The sequence below is a fragment of the Rhamphochromis sp. 'chilingali' genome (assembly GCF_963969265.1).
Source record: "Rhamphochromis sp. 'chilingali' genome assembly, chromosome: 14".
NCBI classification, from domain to species: Eukaryota; Metazoa; Chordata; class Actinopteri; order Cichliformes; family Cichlidae; genus Rhamphochromis; species Rhamphochromis sp. 'chilingali'.
In genome coordinates, this window is record NC_137941.1 from 35629907 (window position 1) to 35656348 (window position 26442).

The 26442-nt window shown below is 41.6% G+C and overlaps 1 protein-coding gene across 7 annotated transcripts; it reads right to left on the reverse strand.

Annotated features, from left to right (window-relative positions):
- Positions 1 to 5644: 5644 nt before the first annotated feature.
- Positions 5645 to 24956, reverse strand: ttll4 (tubulin tyrosine ligase-like family, member 4). Of its 7 annotated transcripts, XM_080903123.1 has the most exons (22): positions 24638 to 24948; positions 22757 to 23802; positions 21642 to 21831; positions 21369 to 21560; positions 19275 to 19425; positions 19126 to 19196; positions 18929 to 18983; positions 15989 to 16107; positions 12683 to 12793; positions 12300 to 12376; positions 12019 to 12213; positions 9936 to 10018; positions 9721 to 9849; positions 9509 to 9631; positions 9083 to 9181; positions 8469 to 8603; positions 8250 to 8387; positions 8064 to 8160; positions 7650 to 7860; positions 6543 to 6610; positions 6383 to 6453; positions 5645 to 6262 (listed from the first exon to the last, which is right to left on the reverse strand). In XM_080903123.1, exons 2-22 carry the CDS (start codon positions 23270 to 23272, stop codon positions 6109 to 6111), a joined length of 2985 nt encoding a protein of 994 aa, XP_080759249.1. In that variant the 5' UTR covers positions 23273 to 23802; positions 24638 to 24948; the 3' UTR covers positions 5645 to 6108. The 7 variants fall into 7 exon arrangements, with proteins under 7 accessions (XP_080759249.1, XP_080759246.1, XP_080759247.1 ...); XM_080903120.1 differs by having other exon boundaries at positions 21369 to 21831; positions 24797 to 24950; XM_080903121.1 differs by having other exon boundaries at positions 21369 to 21831; positions 24793 to 24949.
- Between the last annotated feature and the right edge of the window lie 1486 nt (positions 24957 to 26442).

Below are 26442 nucleotides of genomic sequence, written 5' to 3' on the forward strand. Positions count from 1 at the left end.
TTTTACATTACTTTTAGTTTTGTTTCCAATTCTTGTGAAACAGCTGCTAGTGATATTAGCTAATATGTGTCTTGATGCTCAATCATCCAGGTAAGTAAATCCCAGAGGCTGATTCTGCTAATCTTGACTTGGATGAGCAGAATCAACCTTCATTAGCTAATATTACTTTGATTTTAAGTGTGGAAATGTTCATATTTTAGCTTACATTTTTAATAACCAACTTTGATGTAGGGCTTTTAATGAGGTGCATTTAACTTCTCCCAGGATAGCTGAACTTTATACTTCTGTGTTACAGGAAGAAAGAAGTGCTCAGTACAGCTTTAAGACTTTGCTGGTACTACTGTGGGAGACATTCAAAGTTTACTGGGCCAGTAACTATTTATAAATCTAGTAAACCATCTCCTACTTTGCACCGTAGTCAGTTTACATGCAGCCTCTAACATCACTAAACACATAGTCAACATTCACATTTTTACAGAAAAGATTTAAACTTTGCCAAAAAACCCTTTGAAACCTGAAACCATGTGTTCTCTCTTAATTTCCAACAAAACATAACAAAATAAACTCTGCAGTTTGTTGACTAAAAATGAAGAAACTGTTGGCAAACGCACACAGATTCAGCACTTCTTCTCAGGTGTTAACACAGCTCAAACATGTAGATCATTCTCTGAATCCAGTTTACATTGTAATTCAGATTCACAGCCAGCTTGTACAACGTCGTGCTAATAATAACTGCAGGTGTCCAAACAGGCTGTGCTGCTGGTTACAGGAGACCTCACATATTAATAGTTTACAGCTATTTACAGAGTCCTTTTAAAATGTTGTTGGAGTATCACAGTTGCAAAGAAAAGTTGTCAGCGCCCTGAAAACGCATAGAAGCTGCAGTGATTGGACAGAAGAACAAACACAATGTGATTAAACTAAAAAACAGCAAATCTGTAAAATCTATGTCTGCAAAAAGTGAATAAAGGTGAGCATCAGAACACATCTGTGGAGAGATGCTCAAACTTAACCACGTTAAATGAGATGAGCCATTTCTTTTTAAATGCCAGAATCCCACTGTTGGTAATTTATGTTTGAATAGAGTTGATCTGAAGTGGGTCAAAACTCGTGACAACCCAGAAGGTGAGCTGCAATAATTTCACTGGGTGGTGGCATAATCCATTCTCATAAACCACTTAGAAAAATACATAGCATAGCATTGGAGTGCTATGACTTCTTAGAGCAGAACGAACGAAAAAATTTATATATAATATAAAAATCATCATTGCAGATCAGTCAATGCCAGTAACAGTAACACTGATTCTTATTCATATTTATGTAGTTTTCCTTGTTTTTTCATTATTAGTTCTTTTACGCAGTGACTAAAAAAGACACTTCCACTTGATGTGCTAGTATAATATAGTGAAGTCAGGGCACTTGCAGTGCAGTAGTTCTCCTGTAGAAGGGCGCAGTCCGAGGAACAGCAAAGATACTGCACAGGCCTCTGGTAGAGAGGCCTGAAGGATAAAGATCACCCCAGGGTGAGAAGGGAATTATATACATGTCTATGTTTGATCCTGAAATCCTGACAGATTTTTTTATTACGAATGTCTCAGTGCATTTTCCTATTCACCTTTTCTTGAGTTACATGAAGCGTGACAGTTCCATATGCTGAACGACAGCCCACAAGCATTGACTGACTGATTGTCACTAGTAATGAAACACGTACATGCATCTACTGTTCACTACAAAGCGTCTTAAGGCGACTGCTGTTGTGATTTGGCGCTATATAAATAAAATTGAATTGAATGCAGTGAAACAGGCCCCCTTCCGACCGTAAATACAGGCACAAACATGACGTTGGTAAGACAGGTCGGAGAGGTAGGAGGGTAAGAAAAACAATGAAATACACAATACATGAGGGGAGAGGAGGGAAAAAAACTCCACCCAGACTGAGCTCCTCAGGGGAGAGCAGTTTGGGAACAAAACCCTCAATGAAGCACATGAGTCTTCACACCTTACAACATAAAAAACACGGGACTTGCGATGGGTGGGGTTTGGGAGAGAGGCGACGTAGACAACAGCCATCCGGTCCTGCAGCCGGACCCTGGCCCTGGACACAGACTCGCCTGACTGCATTGGGTGGAAGTTCGAAGCCGTTGGAGGGGGGAGGTTATTGTATATCTGTCTGAGTACATGTGTATGCGTGCGTGTATCCTGTATCCAACTCGAGAGAGTTCCCTTTCACCTAGTTTTAAGCAAAAGTCAACAATCCCCCAGCCAACACAGGTGACCTTGAGGAAGTAGGAGGATAGGGCAGAGTCACACACCGTCTTTAATCTGGAAGGATTTGTTGTTCCAGCTTCGGCTCTGGAGCTTCCAGCTGGTGAGGGGAGGCCGTGTGAAGATGCATCCCAATTTTGCAGTTGATCTACTGTCCATCACTGGTCCCAGGTCTATTGATTTCCCATTGCAGAGTCGTGAGCTTCTCCATGATTTTATCTATAGTGCGTTCAATAAGCACAGTCTGAGTACTCACTGCATCAGTCATGCCGGTCAACCTTTTTGGGCAGCTGTAACCGCTTTCATTAGTCGTAGATAAGCCAGGGCTATGCCAGCTCCAATCAGCAGGAACCCCGTTATCATGGTTCCAAATAGGTAGATGTCTTCAACGTCCTCCATCGAGTGTTGCCAGGCACAAGACCCGCCAACCCCCAGCCGTCCATTGTGTATGCAGCAGCCAACATTCCTGCAGGACATTCAGGCTCCCCCGGTCTTCTCGGTGAGAAGAAGATGTCAGTCGCGTTAAGAGACTAGTTGATCAAATCCAGAATTTCTTGATTTTAGAGAACAAGACGGAGCGAGTCGCTGAGTTAGAGCAGACGAGACAAAAGAAGCCAAACAGGAAAGATAAGGGAGGGAGAGAGGAAGATGTGACCGCCTCCGTCGAGAGCCAAGCCTTTATTGTTAGTATGGTATATTGAGATGATATGCAGTGCCCTTTGACCTCCAAACATGGTGTGTATAATGGCTTCCAGAGTTCAGTTTTGGTCTCAGGCTATATTCTCCCAGTATTTCACAGGCGTCTATTGTTATTCAGCAAACTTTTAATGCTCAACATACTTTTTCTTTAGCAATGGAGTCTTGCATGGCGAGCGTGCATACAGGCCATGGTGTGCATCTCTTATTGTTTTCTTTGAAACCATTGCACCTGATGATTCCAGCTCCTTTTGTAGTTTTGGTCCTCAGCACTTGGACAACTCTTCTGAGAATTTTCACTTCTCTGTCTGAAATCTTGTGGGGAGCAACTGGTCATGGCTGGTTTATGGTGAAATTATGTTCTTTCTTGTTCCAGATTATGGCTCCCATAGTACTCACAGGAACCTTATTTGATCCACTGTATAGTGACTGGAACATGTAGTTAATCTGTATAAATTCATATCTAAAACTACGTTTTTTCCCACCCCCACTAATGGAGGCGCCCTCACTCATTTCCTCCAATAAAAGAGTAGCACCACAAAACTGCTAGTTCCAAACTACCGAAATTATGTCCCCGTTAATTTCCATGGAGAAACAAACACCAGAAAACATTTGTTTGTTAGATCTGCTGAATGCAGGCTGCTTCTCAAAAGGCACCAAGTGAAAAAGAAGCTACTATTTATAAGCAGCCCAACTCTCTTTAATTTAATATTCATCAAATCAGAGTAAGTGACAAAAAAAAGGGAAAGACCCAAACCAACACCTCTTACCTGTACTGACCGATTTTACACAAAGCCTGGTTGGGGCAAAGAAAAACCCCAAACTTCATGACTTTTCTTTCAGATTTGTTGCTATTGTCATTGTCACACTGTGCTCAGGAGTTAGAGCATGTCGTATACTAATCTGGAAGGTCGATGGTTCGATCCTTCCAGTATGCACACCATCCTTGGACAGGATACCGAACCACAAGTTGCTCCTGATGTGTCCAGAGTGTCAGTCTTAGAAAGCCCTTAGGAATAGAAACAACTATTTGCATGAATGTAGGTGTAAGTGCTTTGAGTGTTCAAGCAGAGTAGAAAAGCACTATATAGGAACCAGTCAGTTCATTCTGTGTTTGTCAGACATTCATATTGTGGTTTCAAATAATGCAGTAAAGTGCTCCCTTTGAGCCAAAACTCTTTAAACTGCTTCAAAGGCTAGATTCATTGTTACCTGTAAGACGGATTTGTCATAATTAGCATCACATATTTGTGTTTTGTCTTTTACTGCCCACACTGTACCGTGGAGAAGGTTTATCACACATAATAAAAAACATGAACCGTCTGGCTGTGGGGCTTTTGTTCGTTTGGATCTCCCGAGGCAGCAAAGAGACACGGCAGCCGTTTTTGGACTTGAACCTTCAACTGCTTCTTAAATGTAAGAAAATGCACTTTGGGCATATTCGTCTTCTCTCTCCTGCCAACATCAATTTGTTCATCTGCCACCCAGCAGAGGATGTCTCCCAAGTACAGTTCAAGAATCAAACACGTCTCCTTTAAAGTTCCTGCTATGACGAAGAGAACTGAAAATAATTATGCAGTAGTGACAAACATCTGGCAGCTACAACACTGTTGCAATAGCGTTGCTTGTGATATTTTTCAGTTTTAACAGAAGATGTACCAAAACATTTTTATCAGTTTATTCTTGAATCAAAATCACCTTAAAAGAACATCAGCAGCTTTTTTTTCTCCTGAAAATGAGGAACTTCCTACCAACAACAACTCAGCTCTGTCCAGTTTACCCCATTCATGTTTACTGTGGCTCTTTGGCTCAGTCTAACACTGCACTCGCCGTGTTTGGGGGAACAAACAGTCTTTGAATCTAACAGAGAGCAATGCAAGTGTAACTCATAGAAACACAAAGTATTGGGAGATGCACTGTGTTCAAAGAAGCTATGGTTACCTATTACTACGGATGGGTACCGGTGGTTCTGACATAAACGGTAGTAACCAGACCGAAAAGCAGCGCACATTTCGGTGCTTTTTTTCCCTGAGATGTCACACACTTTGGATTCCAGCCAATCATTTTACCTTTCCGAGGATAGTAGGCGGGCCCAGGTACGTACGTTGTTTTAGAGCAGAGCTACAGAGTAAAAATGCCCAAGGCGAAGCGGTCAAAGTCTGGCTGTACTTCACAGCAAAAGATGCAAACTCAGCAGCCTGCAACAAGTGCTTTAAGCTGATACTGTGATACTGTCAAAGGAGGTAACACCTCGAATCCGATGAAACACCTGGTGACGCATAGCGTTTTGTTAAAAGCCGAGAAATGCACCATATTTGACAGCTTGCTGCGAGACCTCACACCGAGCACATCTACTGCGGGTGTGGTAAATCTCCATTAGTGAGTTAGCGCGGATCGCCCCGTGTGTGGGGCTGGACGGTCCTTATCATTTTGCAGAAAAAAAGAGACTGCTAAAAATGAAAACATGAGAGGTTTTTAGACAAAGTTTGTGTTCTCCATTGTTTAAGCACCGGTTCGAGCACCGTTTAAGCACCGGCACCATTTCAAAAGTACCGATTTGGCACCGGTATCGGATAAAACCTAAACAATACCCATCTCTACCTGTTACCTAGATTCTGGTGCTTTACTTGCACTTGGCAGCCTCCATGAAACACTGTGTGTAAAGGACAGTCCGTTTTGCAAGTTCAAGTCAAACTGCTCAAATTTTAATACCATCAATTTGCACATCATAGGCCATTTAGTAAATATTTGATCATCAAGCACCCTGTAAGTCACTATCATCAGAACAAGATTCTGTCAAACACCAAGTAACACCTTCACCCAGAGAAACCCCCAAAGTTAGCAGTGACACACAAACAGCTCCCACACAGATGTTTGTGACTCTTTTTAAAAACCAACAGTCATTTTTAAAGACACAAGAATTACAGTGCTGTGCCATTACTCATCACCTCACCTTCGAGATGCTTAACAAATGATATATTATTAATCTTTAGTTTAAAACGAGACAAAATAGGGGGTTAAACCCTAAAAATCCACTCCCTCCCTCCAACAGTTTGTTTGCTGTTTCTGGTGATTGGTGAGGGCTAAATGACAGCACTGGTTAGAGGATGGGAAGAAACAGACCCTGAGCTTTCAGTGTATTCTGGGTTAGGAAATCAGATCATCAGAGTTAGGCCGACTGCTGGGACAGCAGGCTGTGGGTGAGGCCGGGCCGAGGCACTGCTGGTGATCCAGGCACTGCTGGTGATCCTCGTCAATACTGCTGTTGCGTTGAGACCAGAGCTGATGGCTGACCACCACCCTGAAGGACAACACAGGAGAGGGCAGCAGAGTTCACTTAGAGACCGGTGTGCAATAAACCCACATCCTTTATTACTCTAACTTCCATATGATAGGTGTATTACTGGAATAAACCCTGTACCTGGCTCTGGAAGGGCTAACCACGTCCTGTCTGTTGTGTTCAAACCTGGAGCTGTAGCTGTACTTACACCACTACAAAGACAGACTGATTTCAGCATTTTAAAGGAGCCACTTTCTCTTCTAGTTTTATGTTTTCCTTTCATTGTTCTGCAGTTTCTCACCATGTGAGCAGGGTCACTGGTTCCCAGATGGACTCCTTGCTGGCAGAGAGGTCTCAGTAGGCTGATACCTGCACGTAAGACAAAGCAAACCTGAGCTGCAGTTTCACTGTTTTCCCTTCCCTCTGTGGCTACACGCCAAAGTCACAGCAGTCCAGCTGAATACATAACAGTGAAGTTGCACATGGACCAGCAGGAGATGAACAAACCATACTACAAGGTTAGTGCCCCCCAGCCCACTGGAGTACCGACAGCTTAAAATAAATAAATCAGAAATAACAGATAACAATCATGAGTCGCATGAGCTGCAATACTTTTTCTATGTTTGTTTGATGTTATTATTAGTTCATTTTGCCAGAATGGTTTTTACCACCATACACACGAGGGATGGGTGATATGTAAAAATTCATCAGTCCAATAACCGACGATAGGCGATATATGCACAGACCATTTGATGGGCGGAGCAATGCAATCATGCACGGACTGATTTGCGTGTTTAGGTCCAGCAGGACAAGCACAGAGGTGAGTCCACTGTCAGAGGCCATAAGAAGATCATCTGTAACCTTCACTAAAGCTGTTTCTGTGCTGTGATGGTACAGCGCATTGAAGAGGATAACAGTGGGTGAATTATATCCTTAAACTTAGTTACAGCACTTTAGAAAGACAAATACTGTGGGATATAGATTCATGTAATCCGACATAATCATCCTGCTATCACCAGGTTTCTGTGAGGTTCATCAATTATTAGCTCATGACCTGATGTTTAACAATCCACATTTCACTGATTTACTCTTTGGTGCAGATGTGGAAGATGCTGAAATAGTTACTGATTTATGGTTGTTTCTTCGGTGGTCTGGAAGCAGACGCAGGCTCTAAGGGGGTGGGCGTTTTCTCCCAAATATCTATACTGCCTGCTTCATTTTTGGACATCACTCAGACAGACAGCTAAACATATCAATCCTGTTCCAAATGGGGAAAGGGATCAGAGAAAACTACAGAATCTGACAGTGTTTTGATAAAGTTACAGTTATCAAGAACTGCAAAACCTAAAAGAAAAGTTAACATCAGTCAGGTGACCGTTATCTTATTTCAAAGCAGCAGTGCACATACATTTCGCCCTGTTGTTCCAGTACTTCTGCTCCCACTCATCCAGTAAGATGTTGAGGTATCTTGGACACTCAAAGAAGCGAAGGTAGCGAGATGATGATGGTGATGGGAAAACGCGCTCGAACTCTCCTCGACGGTTCAGCTCATCTTCACTCTCTGCCAGAACCCGGATTTCCTCTGGAGTCAAAACATCCAACACCGTGTGCATCAAGTCCTGAGAGAGAGAAAATGAAGGGCACAAGGTCATAACTGCTTCTTTGTGTTATTGCTAACAATGAAATCAGTGCTTGTTTCCACCACAAGCAACCAATTAATAAATAATAATAACCAAAAAACCTGTAGCTGTATGCACTTACGCTTCCTGTTAAACTATTAAAGTCACTGTGTAAACCTGTGTGTGTGTGTGTGTGTGTGTACCCGGTTAGCTTCACCCTGTTTCAGATAAAAGGCTCTTTTGACCTTCTCATCAGCAGACAGATCCACTTTGGGCCTCTCTCCATTCCCTGCGCACAAACTACAAACAAACAAGTGCACGCATGTTCATGACGAGGTCATTTCTGAGGCTGCAGCTAAAAACCCAGAGGGGTAGTGTCTTATTGTTACCTGCTGGTGGAGCTGGATGCACTGCTGCAGGGGGTAACCACATCTTCTCTTGAAGGAATACGAAAGCCAGCCAAGTTCAGGAGATCTTTGATCATCTGACCCTTTATGGAAACATCGAGCCCCGTGTTGGAGTGAAGGCTGGATCAGAGTTACAGATGTAGTTAAAGGTAACTTTTTTTTTTTAAAGAAATGTGTTATTTTAATGTGGGCATTTGTTACCTAGGCGATATGTTCACTTCTAGAATCCAGGGTTTGAGATTCTCGTCCAGCAGGATGTCGAAGCCAAACAGCTCGTGGCAGCTGTAAGGTGTCCGAACGTGCAGCTTCATCAGGCTGTTAACATACGGCTCTGACCTGGCCACGACACGGGAGGGAGGAAGCTGATTTCAGCATCTTAATCCTTGTCCTAATGCACAGTTTAATCTTCAGAAATACATACAGGGGTCTTTTCTTTTAACAACCTTTTTAGCTTTAAAGGTGCAGCATGTTTGTGAGGTTAGCACCTTTTAGAGCATTTTTAAGGACATGTTCCTCAGTGGAAAGATATCACAATTTCTGCATTGAAATACACATCTAAAGAAATATCACAGGCTATAAAAATAAAAACAAAGATTCAAATCAAATACCAATATTTACTCTAGATAGGGACTCAGCTGTGAAGCAATCAAAACTGGGAAAAGAACCTTTGAGCTCGAACAGTTAAACAATGGGTGGGAATCTGTCTGCGAGTCTGTCTGTTGCACGAGTAGTTTACGGATGCAGATGGTTTTAGCTAAAAGATATAATACAAACAAACTGATCTCTGCAGCCAGTCACTGAGCAGGCAAACTTACGCTATGATAGTTTTGATCACGATGTCTTTAATCTTCTCCCATATCAGGGTGGTATTGACTCCCTTTGACCCGAGGTACTGCCACAAGGCCTTCAGAGCCCTGAAAACACAAAGTAATATCCTCCCAAGTCATACATACAGAAACAGCAAAGACATTCTACACTACACTGTTGCATTTCCTTATCAGGTTATACTAAAAGCCCCTTGATAAGCTGTCCACTGGTCCAAAACGCTACAGCCAGAGAACGGACGAGGAGTAGAAACGGGCTCATTCAAAAAAGCTTAACAACACGGCGTATGCTGTGCAGCGAGGAGAGCTCAGACAAAAAAGCCTGGCACAGCATTGAAAAGCCGCCTACATCTGTGTCCAAAGGTCAAAAGGTCACATTCTCTACAATTCACACTTCAGCTCGATTCTCTGTGTTACCATTTGTGCCCCTGGCAGGCCTTGTAATCACTGTTGGTCTGGTACTCAGAGTTCTTCTTGTTGACACTGTAGTTGGTCAGGTGCATGAACTTATTACTCAGAGTCTTCATGGAAGACGAATACCTAGAGGCATGGAGGGGTGATAACTGAATCTCATTCATATGCATCCCATGTGAAATTAAGTGGCACGATCAACGTGGTGGAAAACTCACTTGCAGCTAGCAAATCGAACCAGTCCGTCTGAGAACATGTAGACTCTGAGTGGGTTGTAAGATGTCACATAGACGTAGAGCCGCAAGTCAAACTTGTTCCCACTGATGAGGTAGGGCTTATCTAGATACCTGCAAACATCCAGTTAGAGCATGTTAATGCAGCAACACTGAGTTACTTAGGCTGCTGAGCTCTAAACTATTAAAGGATTACTCACTTCTGAACAAGTAGAGGTCTTTTACGAGGCATCTGACTCCACTTGTGAATAACCTGAATGCCTATTCCTCTGGCTGATGCGGGCTATGGAAGAAAAAAAAGAGAGGAAACAAGTAATAACAATAAACTAAAACATAAATAAAACACATTTTACTCGATTCATATACAAATCATGTGTAATATGTGCAGGTGGATCCACACAGTGGTTTTACTCAGACTACAGGAAGCCTCTGTGTGTTAACAGTGCCAACACACAGAGCTGTACAATGACACTTTGTTTTTTCCATAGTTCAACCTGTCTCTAGTTTCTAATCTATAACATAACATATTTAATTATCTTAAGGAAATAAAGCTAATGTGCGTCAGACAGTTGTATTGTTGCACATGTTTGTTGCCCCGTAGGTGTTTGTGACTTTAATAAACCAGCTGCTTCCACCTCCACAACAACAAACCATCTCAGCTGTAATGGGAAGTTCATCTGAACTGTTGTTTCCACAAAGACAGTGAAATTTCTGTTATTAGATTACTCGCTCCATCTGAGCAGCTAGTTTCCTTTAGTCGATGAAATGAACTGGAAGCTCCTGCATGAATGTGTGCTGTGTATGTTTTTTATGCTACTATCCCTGCTAAGTAAATCTGGCAGATAGTGTGCTGTCTATTACAATCACAGACGTGCCTGCAGATTTTCAGTACATAAAATTCAAAGGTGGAAAGTAAAGAATTACATTTACTTGCGTTACTGTAATTGAGTAGTTTTTTTGTGTATTTGTACTTTTTAAAGTCATTTTTCAAGTCGGTAATTTTACTTTTACTTAAGTATATTTTTTAAAAAGTATTGTACTTCGCTACATTTTCAATCACACCCGTTACTGAGTAAATTAAAAGAACAAACAAAAAAAACAACAACATTGCGCTTCGGAAATACTGCAGGGAATGATGGGTAGTAGAACAAATTAGCGTTGGGTCAGGATAAAGATGGAGTCTGACATCGGCAGTATGGATCCAGCGAAAAAAGAAACCCCGTCGAATTCTGCTGACCCTGAACTCGAAGAAACGGATGTGAACCCCTGGCCGTATTTAAGGGACCATTTTGGCTTCAAGTGCAAGAAAGGCAGCAGCTTTATTATGCAGTGTAAGCTGTGTTTGCCCAGAGAGACCGACTTAGCAGCTTTTAAAAATTTCACATCAAACCTGCGCAAGCATGTAGAGGTAAGTTTACTTACATTTTTCCTGTTTGTTAATAATAATAATTTCTTTTTAAAAAAAATAGTTAAATTAGACAGAAGACAGAAGCGGCTACTTTCTTACTTAACCCACATTTGTTCACACATGTGCAGAGGTGATTTTTTTGTTCTCAAACTGATCTCCCTGTTGGAGCTCAGTCTGGGGGGAGTTATTTTTTTCTCCTTATCTTTCCTCGTGTGGTGCATTTTCCATTGTTATACCTCTCTGACTCGTCTTCCCCATGTGATGTTTGTGTAATGTATGTATGGTCGGAGGGTAAGTCGGCGCTGGCAAAGGTCGGCATCCTTAACCCAATTTCCTTCGGGGTCAACCTTCAGGATCAATAAAGTTTTATTGAATTGAATTGCTCCTCAAAATTAACAGAGCAGGGCCAAGTATAAAAAATGAAAACACATTTTTATAGCAGCTGCCGTACAGCTCAATTCAGTACTTGTTCTCTTATTTGACATTAGAACACATTCTCATGTAAAAGAATTGGTTGGTTTGGTGACCATTATCCATTTTGATGTGTAGACTTGCAGTTTAACTGCCACTGCGCTTTAATTTGTAAAGTTTTTCTTTTAATTAAAAAACAACTACTTTGAGATTTATCCCATTGTCTGTTTCGCACTACTCAGAAGAGGCTGTCCTCCTGCTGACAAAAAAGTAACTATGTAACTTTTACTCTGAGTAAATTTTAAATGAGCTACTTTTTACTTTTACTTGAGTACATTTTTAGACAGGTAATTTTACTTGTACTTGAGTAAAATTTCAGCAAAGTAATAGTACTTTTACTTGAGTAAAATATTTTAGTACTCTTTCCACCTCTGATAAAGTTACACTCTATGACCTGAACGTACAGGTTTGATGATCCATTTTTGTTTGGTGCCCCCTTCCTCCCAGGCTTTGCGGAGCAGCTTGATGTCTTGAGGAAGAACAAAGGTCTGGGGGAAAAAACTGAACTCTTGTTTGCCGAAGCGGACTTGCATCTTGGATAGGTTCCTCCACAGCCGGTCCTTTCTCCCAATCTGAAATGTTCCTGGAAAATGGTTCAGCTGGGACACACAAATACACAAAAGTACAGTCAAAATCTGGACTTTCTCAGCGTACTATCAAGAGTAGTCCATGTGCAGGTGCTGACCTTCTGGTGTTCTCCAAGAGCTTTGAAGCCAGGTGACTTCATGTGGTGTCCCCAGCAGCCCAGCCAGTCATGGCTTTCTATGTGACAACACGTGTTTATCAGCCAGGGTCAGGAGTTACCTTTTTATCTTAGCCTTTAAATATTAGACTGAAATTCTTCACCATCTAATGTTTTTGTTGCCCCCATAGATATACACTAACCTCAACAATCATATGACCCCTATGAGCAAGCACTCAGCGACAGTGGGAAGGAAAAACTGCTTTTTAACTGTACACAAATCGTTTTAGAAAAAAGCAATCTTGTCACAGCTAATCCCAGAGACTTTCAAAGAACCAGTTTCAGCAATATCTGTGTGTGACATGTAGCGACATGTAACAACTTACTCTTTGTGACTCTGAAGTGTGATCTGCCGATGGTTTGCTTGACAATATTAGGAGTTACGGTGCTCATCTTCCATTTTAACAGTCGCCTTTGCTCTGCAGGAAGCAGTTCCACTGCAAAGAACACCGATTCATTCTTTTAACAGGTAACACATGCTGTAAAATACAGTATCCAGAGGTGTATACAGTGAAGAAGTGAAAATATTAACATAATAATCAACACGTTCAGGCAGCTGCTCTGCTCTGTGTTGGTACAGGGCATTGAAGATAATAACAGTGGGTGGATTATATTCTTAAACTTAGTTACAGCGCTTTCAGAAAGACATCTACTGTGATAAAGTCCACTCCCCACTGCTGTGTAATCAATTATTGTAAATGTTATCAGGAAATGATCAGACAGGAAATAGTTTTCTCTGTTAAGAGGGTACAGAGGCAGGAGAGTGTGCTCTGTTTGTTCTGAGAGGAACAGGAAGTGCTACTCTACTGCAGAGAGAGCTCAAACTAAGTGAGAGCGCCCCCCAGAGGATTGTTCTCTGCCTGGGTTATCCTCATTATCTGAGGGTGGGCTCTACAGATGTATGCTGGAGTTTTCTGGGCACATACAATGGTCTACATACTGTGATAGACCAGAAATCTACAGATCACTGAATATTACTCTTGTAACAATGCACCACGTTTGATTGATGAGTAAACCTCTGTCATGGGTTTTATCTTACCCAGCAGCATTAATGTAGGCTCTGAAGTAGCCACGACTATTTTAACAGTCGACGCGTCGTTTGAAGCTTTGTAAGATCCTGCAGTAGGATTTAAGAGTGTAGTAAGGGACTGAAACAGAAGGTGGCAGCACTGCATCTAAGAAGGATGCCAGCTGCCGTTAAACGCCTTCTGTCCAAATTCAGGGGCCGCATCGTCCTGAGGCCGCATTTGAAGGCCGATTACAGTGACGCGACGAAGCCTGTCCAAATTCGGCTGTCAAATGCGTCCTCCTTTTCCCCAGATCTGGAGGATGGGTCGGGTGTATCCTTCGTGACCCACCATATCCCAGAATTCATAGCGCGGCCCTGCCAATTCCAGTTTCCAACAATGGCAGCAGCTGCTTAGTTTTAATATCACTCTTATTAATCTTTCTGGGTCACAAAATAAACGTTTAAGATATTTTCAGGTGAGACTGTAGCTGTGTAAACTTCAAATATCTGCTCGGTTCATCAAGTAATCACATTTTTCCAAAAGTGCTCCAACGTTTTCAGAGACATCCGTTACCCACCAGCTCGATAGCAGACAGGGAGGTCAAGGGTCACTAGAGCCGGCGAGAGCAGCGAACTCCTGGAACATCATTTTCAAACCCCTGTGGTCTTTGGCTACTCAGGTTAAACATGATACATAAGTCACTCAGATAACTTAAACATTTGATTGTTTGGCTTTTTCCAGTGTTTTATTTGTTCCTGAGTAAATCTGTTTGGCTGAGATTAAAGTTCTAGTTTTTACACAGCTGAATAAACGTCAAGCAGACAGCTGATCATCAGAAGTGTGAGATGGTTGGGAGTTTACTCCAGTGTCCTGTTATATTTTACATATGAAGGAGCAGACGGCCGAGTTTATTAAACTCCACCGAGACAATCTGCAAATCTGCAAACTATCATCTTGTCTTTATTGTTAGTTAGCACATACCTTAAACACATCGAGCTGTAAGCTAATGATCGTTATATAAGAGCAGATGCTGCTGGTGCAAGCAGCTGTACGTTTTACGTCCAATGGATGATGATCTGATTAGTCGACTATCAAAATAATCGTTTGTGGCAGCCCTACTTTGGAGACTGCTGGTATTATGCACTTGTCTGGAGTGCTCTGTTACAACCACACCATAAAGACTTGTGGTATCGGTCACACTAACCAGCAACCTACAAGTATGGAGAAACTAATGCAGATCTTTCAAAGTTTCTTTCTTGGCAATACTGGTTGGTTTCTGGTGGTGTTGCATGGCTGTAGGTATGAATGACAGACAGCATAGTTCAGGTGGTGTGTGGATTTGGGTGGCTTGTCTGTGTCCCTCTTACTGAAGTTGTAAAAAAGCTTGATGGACTGTAAAGGCTGGAGCATGGTTGGTCCTCCAGCACACAGCCAGCTTTGCAGACCGATCTTCACGTGTTGTAGCAGTTTACGGTCACCAGGGGACAGAGTCACTAACAACATGTCTGTGGGCTTCTCCTGCTCGTGCTGATGTTGGGACTTCAGACACGTGTTATGACAAACAAAGCGCTGAACAGTGCAGCCACTCTTTCCTTCTCATCCTGTTTTCTAAGCTCCTTTTCTGTTCCAGGCCTGAATTCACCCATCAGCATCTGACCTATGCACAGTGCCATCCAAAGCTATGTGCTGCTGGTTTTTATGAGAGCTGCATGCAAGTACGACTGCGTAGGTGTCCCTCACTCTGTGCTGGAAAATAGTTATGCAAATGGACACAAACCTAGTAACATAACTAACAGGTGACAGCTGCTCAAACCACTGATGTTCCCGGTTTGTCAGCTGACACAGAAGGTCAGCATCTGTCGAGCGGTCAGGTGTGCATTCTGTACAGGTGTGTGGATGTTAACATGACAGAAAAGCTCTCACTGCTAACATGACTTCAGAGGCTGATCTGATGTTGTGTGTATATCATGTTAAACACAGCATAAAGTGCCACAAATTTGATTATTGAAAAAAAAATGTGATTACAGTCTTCAAATAGGTCTTTAAAAAAAAAAAAAAAAAAAAAAAAAAAAAAAAAAAAAAAAAAAAAAAAATTATATATATATATATATATATATATATATATATATATATATATATATATATATATATATATATATATATATATATATATATATATATATATAAATAAATAAATATTCATCTGGGTTAAACTTTTTCGACTACTTTTTGATTAGCTAACAAGTCACAAATTAGACCGATTCAGTGCAAATTCAGTGGTAAATTAACCAGAAGTGCAATCTTCCAGCTAAGAGCAAACATTTTTTAGACAAACAAGCATTGTAAATATCTGCAACGCAGTAACAGTGGAGTCTAAAAATACTTCTTAAACATATCTAAACGATTCAGCTATTTTCCATGCTGTTTTAGCCCCGGCAGCGACTGAGGCTGTGGAACCAAACGTTTGGTGACCCCAAAATGAAAAAAGCCATAAATGAGATCATGTGGACGTGTTGTAAAGATATAAATCAAGAAGTTACAGGGTGTTGCAGAGACACATAAATAACTGAAGATCATTGATCTGTGATAGTAAACTTCTTATATTACAGTTACAACTCTGACCTTTCTCATTGGCGGTGCTGAAGTAGAGGGTCGGAGGGATACGGGGAAACAGACTGGGAACTAGTGCTGGTTGCTCCTCTTGACTGTCTCCTGGTTCCAACGACATTGGCTCCTCGATGCTGACAGAAAGACAAAGTAATGAACATCATCCCTATGCCCACATCTCATGGTTAGAGTTACGTTTGCCAACTTCTAACTACGAGACGCTGGCATCTGGTTCACAGTTGTAATGTCAAGTCTCCTCTGCTCATAGAGAGCAAGCAAATACACCATCTCATAGGACAGTATTTCAAAGGCGGTTCAAAATAGGGCTGTGCGATATGACCAAAATCTCATATCCCGATATAAGACATCTATCGTCCGATAACGATATAAATCACACAAATGTAACATTTTCTGTAAAGTCTGTGAATCTCGGGCAGGTGAAGTGTTTCCTGCTGGGCGTCGTGTAGGTGAGTCGAGTGTTTTAACGATGCATGAAACGATAGATTTTTAGACATAAGTTGTAACGGCGCCGTTTCCTTTGTGAGTATTTCTTACACGGCGTGCTGCGGGGAGAAGCCTGTTCTAACGTTTTAGTCTAAGGTTTATTTTTTAGCACCTGGCGGCTCTTTTTTGCTTCTCATCCGTAAATAATCTGCATCTTTCACGTGATTCAGTTTATTTTGAAAAGTCTCAACAGGATCTTGAGCTTTATTGTGAAAGGTTTATGTGAAAAATAAACAAGCGGACACGCCGTGGTGTTACCGCCGTTGTTGCTAACGACAACGCATAAAAACAGGCGCTTGTCCGTCCGTAGTGTGGTTATATTAAATATAAGAGAAAGAGAGAACTTTAAGAAATTAATAATAACTACAGTGACATCAGAACATGAAAAATATTGCTGTAAACAGTTTATTTTGCGACACCACGAAACAAACGATAGCGTAAAATGAAACGATGTTTTTATATCGTCATCCGATATATATCGTTGTATCGAACAGCCCTACTTCAAAATGACAAGTTAAATGATAAACAGTCAACCTGATCAGACAAACATGCCAGAACACTCACATGACAGTCATAGGAAGCAGAGATCTTCTTCCAGTGATGACAGGTAAGCTTGACGGGAGCTTTAGCTTTCAGGGAGGGGTGTTATTTTATTTAGAGTGCCAGTCTATTTAGATCAACACAAACCAATCAGCTGGATGGGTTAAAAGGAACAAATGTGACAATAGCAGTCCTGATCCAGAGTGGTTTTACAGAGAATCAGTTCCTAGTCTTTGGTAGGCAGTTCTACTGTTCACGCCATAACAGAGGATAACAATATGATGCACAATGCTGCAGACCTTTCCACCACTCTCCAGCTGTCTGCCCCTTTGAACTGAAAGAGTTCACAAGCTCTGATGGACAGAGGGACATTTGACACTACTTTAGGAGAACAATCAGAAAGCACCAGGCCCTGAAAGGAACGTTCAAATCTTTAAAGGTTTCTGATGGAAATTAAAGTGGGTAAAGTGCTTTATAAATAAAGCTGGTATGGTATGGAAAATGGTAAAAAAGCTAGCTGAAGGTCAGAGTAAAAGCACAGGTTACTGAAGTACTGGAACTGCTGTAATTGTGGTGGTATACAGTCTCATATGTGTCCCAAATAACTGCTGTGGCGGAGCAGCATAACATGGGAAGCAGGTGCTGGAGCTACAGCCACTAATGTTGCGACTCTTAATAAATCAGTAACAGCCAGCTGCAGGAAAAAGTTGAAATACTTCGGAATTAACAGGATTTCTGCAACAACCCGTCTGGAATCTGCTCTCGTCTCCTCTACTTCAGGTATTCCAGTTAGGAGAGGAGGCTGGAGTTTGGACAGTTTCTTTAGACTAGGTGGTGAAGGACGGCTTTAAGCAGAAGAGGAATCATTTCTACCGGGGATTCTTCTAATTCAGTTTCATTTTATAAATGACAAAATTGTGTCAGCAGATGAGATAAAAGCAATCATTACTGTTGATAAACTAGTATTAAATAAATTATTACTTAAAGTTTCTCAGGAAAAACTTGCATAGACTGTTTTGGTGCTTACATTTTATTTATGTCATCAGTTTTCCTTTTATTTTTTTGCATCCTTGTCACACTTGCATGTTTCAGATCATCAAACAAATTGTAATATTAGACAAAGATAACCCAAGTAAATAAAAAGTGCTAATTGGATTTAAGAACACACTTTGACTGCAAAACCATTATTGTGATGCATTTATTTATTTTCTTCAGTGATTCAGAGAGCTGGTGTTTTGGATCTTTATCCTCCTACGTAACTACACTGGATGCCAGTGTCACGGCTGGCTCACAAGGAGGATTACAACACCTGTTTACTCTGATAAATGCTGATAAACACGCTACCAAAAAGTGCAGAGATCAAGCACAAAGGCTGGCTAGCAAAAGTGGGCAGAATTCATGGTTTCATCAGTTACTGCAAGACCTCCAGGTCCTGAAGCAGCAGAGCAGCAACACACCATCACATGACCACCACTATATCTGACTGTTGGTATGATGGTGTTCTTATGAGATGGGTGTAATGAGGAATGCAAACTTGTCAGTTCACAGAATATTTTCCCAAAACTCAAGATGTGCTTTGGCAAACATGAGACGAGCCTTCGTTCTGACACCACTGCTACGTCTACAGTGTTGTACCACAATGCTGCTGCCACGCTTGTGGCAACAGGTTCACATTTTAAGTGAGCGCACTGATAAAAAGGATGTGCTGAAGAATGTGTTTATGTTAGGTTTTAAATATCGCTTAAGTAAATGTGCCTGTGCAGCATGTTTGCGTGTTTTTTGTTGTTTTTTTACTTTTACTTCCCTTTCAATTGACAAAGAACCATATTTGGAATTGGAAGAATTTTTGTTCTATGAAGGTCACAGTAAATAAACCAGTGATGGTGTGTGTATGGTTACTGCATGTCTTACCAGGAGGGGAGAGTGATGCACCCTCCGGATGAAGTGCCAGTGATGGAGGAGCTGTCTGACTCAACAACAAATAACAATGTTCTCATCAGTACTATATTATTACATAATTATACAACATGTCATAATATCATCAACAAAAAACTGACCAGCTGATTAACTACAGCACAAGTATGATAGAGTTTACTTAAACGTCTCACCGTCATCACTGCAGGCAAGCTCATCAGCCAGCTCCTCTTCTTCTACATCCGCCTGTGCAGCATGCTCTGGGCTGAGCAAAATCAAGTGTAATCACTAAAGGAAAGATGTGAAGGAGGGAAACCTGAAATGTGATGTAGCTGATTCTCACCCAGGCGGAGGGGGAGTCTCTTCAAGCAGGGATTCCTGTGTCGGTGAAGGAGAGGAAAGGGATGGAAAGAAATCTGATGTGGAGGCTGGCTGTCCCTGTCTTGTGAGGCGAATGGCTGAAATCTGATTGGTCATTGAGCCCACCATGGCTCCTGCAGGACAGGAGGAAACATCTGCATGTGAACTACAGGATTGTGCTACATAACTACACAGTACTGTAAATACAAAACTGGGGCCCATTAAAAATCTTTAAATTAAAAGAAAAACATACAAACAAATGAATAAATAAATAAAAAGGCCTCCTTTGTTTCAATAAGGATATTCAATTATTGAGAATGAAAATATATCTAAAGACTCATAATGCTGGGTACGGTTGACCGAGTATGTGTTTTTAAAAATTTGTGACTTTTTTTTTTGCAACATTTGAAACAAAGAACAGTGGGTGGAAACATATTAACCCAGTGGTTCCCAAACTTTTTTTGCTAGGCCCCCCTTTGTTTTAGAAGAAAACCCCCCCCCCAAACATCTCCAACATGTCAGGAGTAGTTAGTCTTTATAAGAAGTGTTTGTGAACTAAAAATCAAGAATGTGGGATTCTGTTTGCCCGTGATTTGAACAGCCCAGCGCTGCTCCCGACGCAGGGAAACCCAATCCTGCAGGGAGACCTACCTCCACACTTGTGCAGGTGAAGCCAAAGGGAAGGTCTGCCTCACCATATTTTCTAGTGTTTGGCTCAAAATGAAGTTGGTTTGGAAACATATTCAGTGATGCTTCATCTCCTGCTTTGCGTTTGTGTGGGAGCTCCGTCAAAAGCCTGTCCGTTATGCTAGCAGTGTCAACCCTAACCCTTTGTATTAACCAAAGACAGCCTGTGTAAAACACGACCTATGCTGCTGTGTTGACTTGTATAAGGATCCCAGACACAGAGTTAAAAGTCCAACATTTTGCTTGGGCTTCCCAAAGGTTGATTCTGTTCATCTGGGCGTAGCATCAGTGGGAGAAACGAGTTGTCATCATCCAGGTGACTGTCTCAGCTGACTGCAGGTTTCCAACCTTATAAACAGGACATCTGCACAATGACTAAAACTAGCCCACTGATGAACAATGGGCTGGGAGGTCAGCTCCTTGGCTTGTCTGTATTGAGCAGCAACTCAAACCAGTTTAGAATTATAAATGCTTATTTAGACACTGAGCCATGGCTCTGTACTATACGCACACATTTCTGCATCTTTGCCATTCAAAGACACTTTGTTTCGCAGCTTTGTTTGCTAGTTTAACTTTTCCATTACGGGAGAAAAGATGTTCCTACAGCCTATTGCATGGCCGGCTCAGACTGCTTCCATCTTTTTTGCCCGGCCTCCAGACCTTTAGTTTATTTTACTTGCTCTTTCTGCCAGAATAAAACCATTTTAACAAACAAACTCACAACAACCTTTGATGGAAAAATGTCCTTTCAAGGAAACTTTCAGAATCAGCTTCTCGACAACCATAGCTAGCTGATTTAACTGCACTTCACTGCCAGGCCCATCTGCACTGCTGTGCTGCAATATGTGCACTGAAATCCTAACATACGGAGAAACATTATGTTCAGATTGGGTCTAGTGCAGTTAGATCATAGAGTTCATTGTGCAGAGAAGACGTGGAGAACGCTAAGCTGATTGCTGCATCAACAGGGTAACAACAGCCTTAGCAGCGTGACGGTGTGGAGTGACATCTACCTCACTGGAAAAAATAAGGCTTGTCACCACTGGGGAAAAATCTCAATGCACAGAGATTTTGCAACCAATGCCAACTCCATATCTCCACAGTCTGAGGTCCAAACCATCCTCCATCTCCCACAAACCGGTGCCTGCTCATATGAGTGTTCAATGGATTAATTAAAGTTTATGAAAATCAGTCAATTAGCTGGAAGATGCAGTTGATCTTACCATTTATGAGTACAATAGTCTTTGCTGTTCTATTAATAAAACTCAAAAAACAACTGTACCTTTAAATTAGTTTGTTATCTCATATTCATATCTATACCCAGACAATCTCCACGTCCTGGGTTCCATTAATATGGGTGTAGCACAAGCAAACAAAAAGTTCTGATTACCTGCAGCAGCGTCTGGTGGAGGTGGCTTTTCTGAGTCACTGGCACATTTCAAAGGTGGCGTGGGACTGTTTGGAAAGGAACTGATACGTTTGCATGTGGGCTGGGTTCTTCCCAGCACACTACATGGGATCTGCTTGGTTAGATCTAGTGATGCTCTTTTTTGGGACTTGGTGATTGCAGTTGCTCCTAAAACTGTGAGAGGAACACCTTTCACAAGGAGCTGACAGTCAAAAGAAATGTCAAACAAAGTTGTGCTGCTGTTGTGTGTCTGACCGTATTTTGCTGCTGGTGGGATTGAATAACTCCTCTGTGTAGGTTTTGCTTCTCCTCCTGTGCTTCTCATCTCAGCGTTTGTGCTGTCGAGGCTGGAAGCATCCTTCTCCACAGCTGGCCCCTGATGTTGACAAAGACTAAGGCACATGTCAGGCACGGGTGGCAAAGAGAAACAGTCTGCAGCCTCACACTGCGGAGAAAACAAAACAATATCAGACAGACTTGCATAAACCTAAAATTATAGGTATATTTCTGAAGGTGGCTAAATTACGGTTTTGCCTATAATGAACTATTTGCTTTTACTGATCCCTAATACAGCCCTACACAATGATTGGTTTAAATCACTAGACTTGAACATGTCAAACATATTTATGGAAAAACAAACCATGATGGTTGTTGTGGCTGCACCTACAACAAGCACTGTGTGGAAAAGTAGAAATAAAAGTTGGCTTTCGTGAGTTCGAGCATTAAGCATCATAACAACTTTAAACGTCTAAAATCTGGAACATATTATTCACAACAGGAATCTTGTTTTAGTGCAAGAACATATCAAATAATGGAATTATTGATTCCTTGAATTACATTAGTTGAAGTGTGCCACATATTAAATCCCAGTCAAGTGAGCTTAGACGTGGCTAAAATGATTTTTAAATCATGGTAATTATTATTACACCTGCATTTAATTATTATCTACAGTGTACAAGTTATTGCTCACTACTGATAACTCAACTTCACTTCCAGCTGCAAAATGAGTTCTTTCCATCAGCCCACTCAAAAATACTTTTGTATACAAAATATATTTAAATACCTTCAAAATTATTAAAAGACCCAACATACAACTTGTACAACACACAACTCTCCACAGAATACAATGTACAGGACAAAGCGTGTTCCAAATGGGCTTTACCCACAAACATGCAGCCATTGCACAGGAAACTCTGCTGATAACCATATCCATGTTTTACAGTGCTATACAGCTGTTCAGAGGTTCTGTCAGAGGACATGCTAAAATATAAAGGCAGCTGTAGACTACACAGTCGTTTAAACAATGGCCTGAGCAATTGGTTGCAACCCAAAACATTCCTAGAAATGATCAGTGCTGGAAAAGCACTCACCGTCAGCTTCTTGGTGTGCTGGGAAGCCTGCTTCCCTATAATCAGCAGATCTTGATGAGACACTGCCCCCAGTCCCATAAGTGCATCGCCTGTGGCAGCCTGATGACTCTCCACTGCTGAAATGTTTGCAGACTGAGAGCTCTCAGACGATGTAGATTTTGGCATGGTATCTGGCAGCTGGACATTAAGGCCAACCTGGTTTTCCATCTTGTTACTGGCCTGTGTTAGGCTGCAGCCAGTCTGCTTCAGCCCTGGTACCAGCAGTTTGTTTGGGGTTAGAATTCCATCTGACACAGCGGTGAAGGTGCCATCGCCTTTTTCACAAACAGCAACCACCGGTGACTTGGCTTGGTCATTCTTCCTGGATAGCTCAAAGGAGACATAACTATAAGGCACTTTTGTGACTCTAACTGTCTTGGCTTGTGCACTTACAGGGGTTGTGGTGTTGGGATGATCTGCACTAGAACAAGCCACAAGCTTCCCTCCACCCCAGGGGGAGGACTGGTTGGTTGGCATGGTAAAAACCAGCGATGTCGTCCTTATTTCTAAAGGCTGGTTTTGTGGCAGAGTTTTGGGTGATCACAGTAAACAATTTGACAGTTGAGAAAACTAATAAATGAATGGCTGAAAGCTCCTCCTCCTCTTGCTGACCCAAAGTTGGTGATTTTCAAGGTCAACTCCAACTAAACAGATAACCAGTTCTTGATAAAGCCAGACCAACAGTAACCACTACTTCCATGGCAAATGTCTGGGCCTCTCATCTGGGCTGGAGGTAAGCAGGAAAACATTGACTTGTGGTTGTGCTGCAGGTTTAGATGTTTTCAGGTGTGAAGTATACGTAATTCAAGATGAATCTTAAGTCTCTGGTTCATCAGGAGGTGTTTTTCCGTCATTTTCTCATATACTGCTGCAGGAAGAAATGTGGCTGCACCAGATTATTCACACTAAGGTATCAGGACTTGACAGGAGAATGGGATCCCCCACAGCCATCATATCATCCTCAGTCACGTTACAGGAAATGAAACTGTCCACTCTCAGCCCTAATACTGTAAGCACAAGAGAAAAAAGCACAGTCAGTTATTATTAATTATTATGAAAATCCTTTCATATTATCATCACTTAGTATTTGCACATATTCAAGCCATTTTACTGCAGTAGGCACATACAATGTCACAGGTAATCCAAATTTTTGTATCACTGAAAAACTGGGTTGTGAACATTTTAGGTTGCTTAAATTACAGAACAAGTTTTAGATTGAGATTAAACTACTTAGAAATATTGCATCTTTATGGTTTAATCTTTGAAGAATAGCATTGGGTGACTGGAAGAATATATCTGTGTTGGTGGTTAACTCACTTAATTGCAGTTGTTTTGGGTTTTCCCCCATATTTTCTGTCAGATTGTGTTCCAATTATATGTTATATTTGAGATGACGGCCGTTGAACACATAGCCCAGCCATAATGGGGGCAGATTGTTGTATTCCGTATGCATTTTTAATTTTGGGTGCCTTTACGTAACGTGTACTACGGCTAACATGCTTCAGGTAATATTAAGGGCATATAGAACACTGTGGCGATGTCCTATAGATCAGCAAGACCGAACGTGGGGAGTTGGCTAGCTTGAAGTAAACTATAACGTCCCATATTCACGGCTGTCGCTGCTGACTTTTGTCATAGTGACGACTGTCAGAGAAAGCGTGGAGAATTCACGTGTGAGCTGACATGCCGCTTCAGTTTAGCTTCACATTAGCCTACTTATAAGTCTAGTTTGATTACGTTAAGTGATAAAATGGTGTTAGCTGACGCGAAACTGAGTTTCCATAGAAACAATGCACCCACCCTGTGGGGTAGCCATACATAAAGCCAGTTTAACTAACCTACCTTCAGTTTACCGCTACAATGTTCACTTCGTGTTAGCTTAGCAACCCAGACCGATTCAATTAAACTGCTAAACTGTCGTCATGTGCTCTAAGAACTGCCCGGAGGATAAAATACTTTTATGAACTCATAGGAATCTTGTTATTCTATGTTCGTACCTACTTTGTCTCATGTAATGACTAAAGCTGGTGTTCCTAGTCGAACGATAGGATGCATGTTGCACCGCTGAGCTTAAAAATCCAAATGATACATCAGCGTGACCGAAGATCGTCTATTGAACCAATAAGAGAGCAGGACTTCTTCTTCTTCTCTTTATCAGTATTTATTGGCGGTTGGCAAACAGCGAAATGTTTTGCTTACCGCCACCAATTGGTGTTGAGTGTGGGCCGTACAAACAAACCCTAGAGCAGGACTTCTTCTTCGTAGAGGTTTTTGGCGGAGCGTTACTGCCACCACCTGGTAAAGATACGTCACTTCATAGTGCGGATCCCGCGCTACAGTCCCTAGTAACTGTTGCCAAGGGAATCTGGTTCAGATCTTAGTGGGCACAGGGAACGAAAGAAACGTTTATTTGCTTCGACACCAAACAGATTACATGAATCTGATGAAATCCTTTGCGTAACAATTCCTAGATTAAACTTTATTTTAATCTCTCCCAGTTTCCTTTTAGGTGTTTTCTTTCAAATAAATAAATAAATAAATAAAATAAATTCACCATATATTGTGTTCTAACATGATACTAACACAGCAAAGTAACGAGAGGTAGAGTGTCAAACGAAGGTACTATCTCCCCGACTCTCCAAACTTTCACTATCACTTTATTGTTTTTAAAAATATTTTGAATGCATTCCTAAAGCACGTATATCTCCTCATTATAAGGTTTCAGTATCTGCTGCAGTCCGAATGAACGCCGCTAAAATAATGTTAACAAACACGTCAAATCTCAGTGGGAAAACAAATCCTCTGGCCTGGGTGTGTATTAGGACCAGTGTTGGGTAAGTTACTTTAAATTAGTAACTTAGTTACATTACTAGTTACTTTCATCAAAAGTAACTCAGTTACTTCAAGTTACTCGTTACTTTCAAAGTAACTAGTTACTAGGTAAAGTAACTTTGGTTTTACTCAGACTTCTCTTGTTAATGTGTTGCTAACTGGATACCCAGCAAGAGTGCCAGTCTTCTAGCTTGCTTACTTGCCACAAGTGCACTGTGCCACCTACCAAAGGAAAAAATAATGTGCATATTTCCACGAGAGAAATCCCACGCCTGGACCGTCGTTGACCACCGCCATGATTCTAGCCTAACGAAAATGAACTCCACCTAAACTTGGTTTATATCTGACCCAGATAGACTGCAGGTCATAACTTCTTACCTGAAGTTCAGTTCACCTGACACTCGGACGGGCGGCCGCTTCGGGTTTCTCCTCCTGCCTCCCCTTTCTCTCATCCACCTGCTGGCCTCCACCACTTGCTAATGTTACTGAATCTGTGGAAGCTCCGCGATAGCCACCACACGAAGTAACGAGTAACGAGCCTATCTAAATCCCAGTAACGAGTAACGCGTCCCTGATTTTGGCATAATAACTAGTTACCGTGCTCGTTACCACAATAATATCCCAACACTGATTAGGGCTCGGGTGTCTGAATTCAAAGACAAAATGCTACTCAATAATTTGTATGCATTAAAATTACATCTCCAAAAGTTGAATCTGTTCATCTGGACGTAGCGTTTTGTGGGAGAAACGTTTCGTCATCATCAGGTGACGTCTTCAGTCTCAACTGACTGCAGGTTTCAATCTTATAAACAGGA

Excerpts from the sequence above, each read along its gene's own strand:
- ttll4 (XM_080903120.1), bottom strand. The coding sequence starts at position 23,272 with ATGCCAACCAACCAGTCCTCCCCCTGGGGTGGAGGGAAGCTTGTGGCT. Across the intron at positions 16,108-18,928 it reads TGCATCACTCTCCCCTCCTG|CATCGAGGAGCCAATGTCGT; the intron begins GTAAGACATGCA and ends TCTTTCTGTCAG. Across the intron at positions 12,214-12,299 it reads CTCTTGGAGAACACCAGAAG|CTGAACCATTTTCCAGGAAC; the intron begins GTCAGCACCTGC and ends TGTGTGTCCCAG.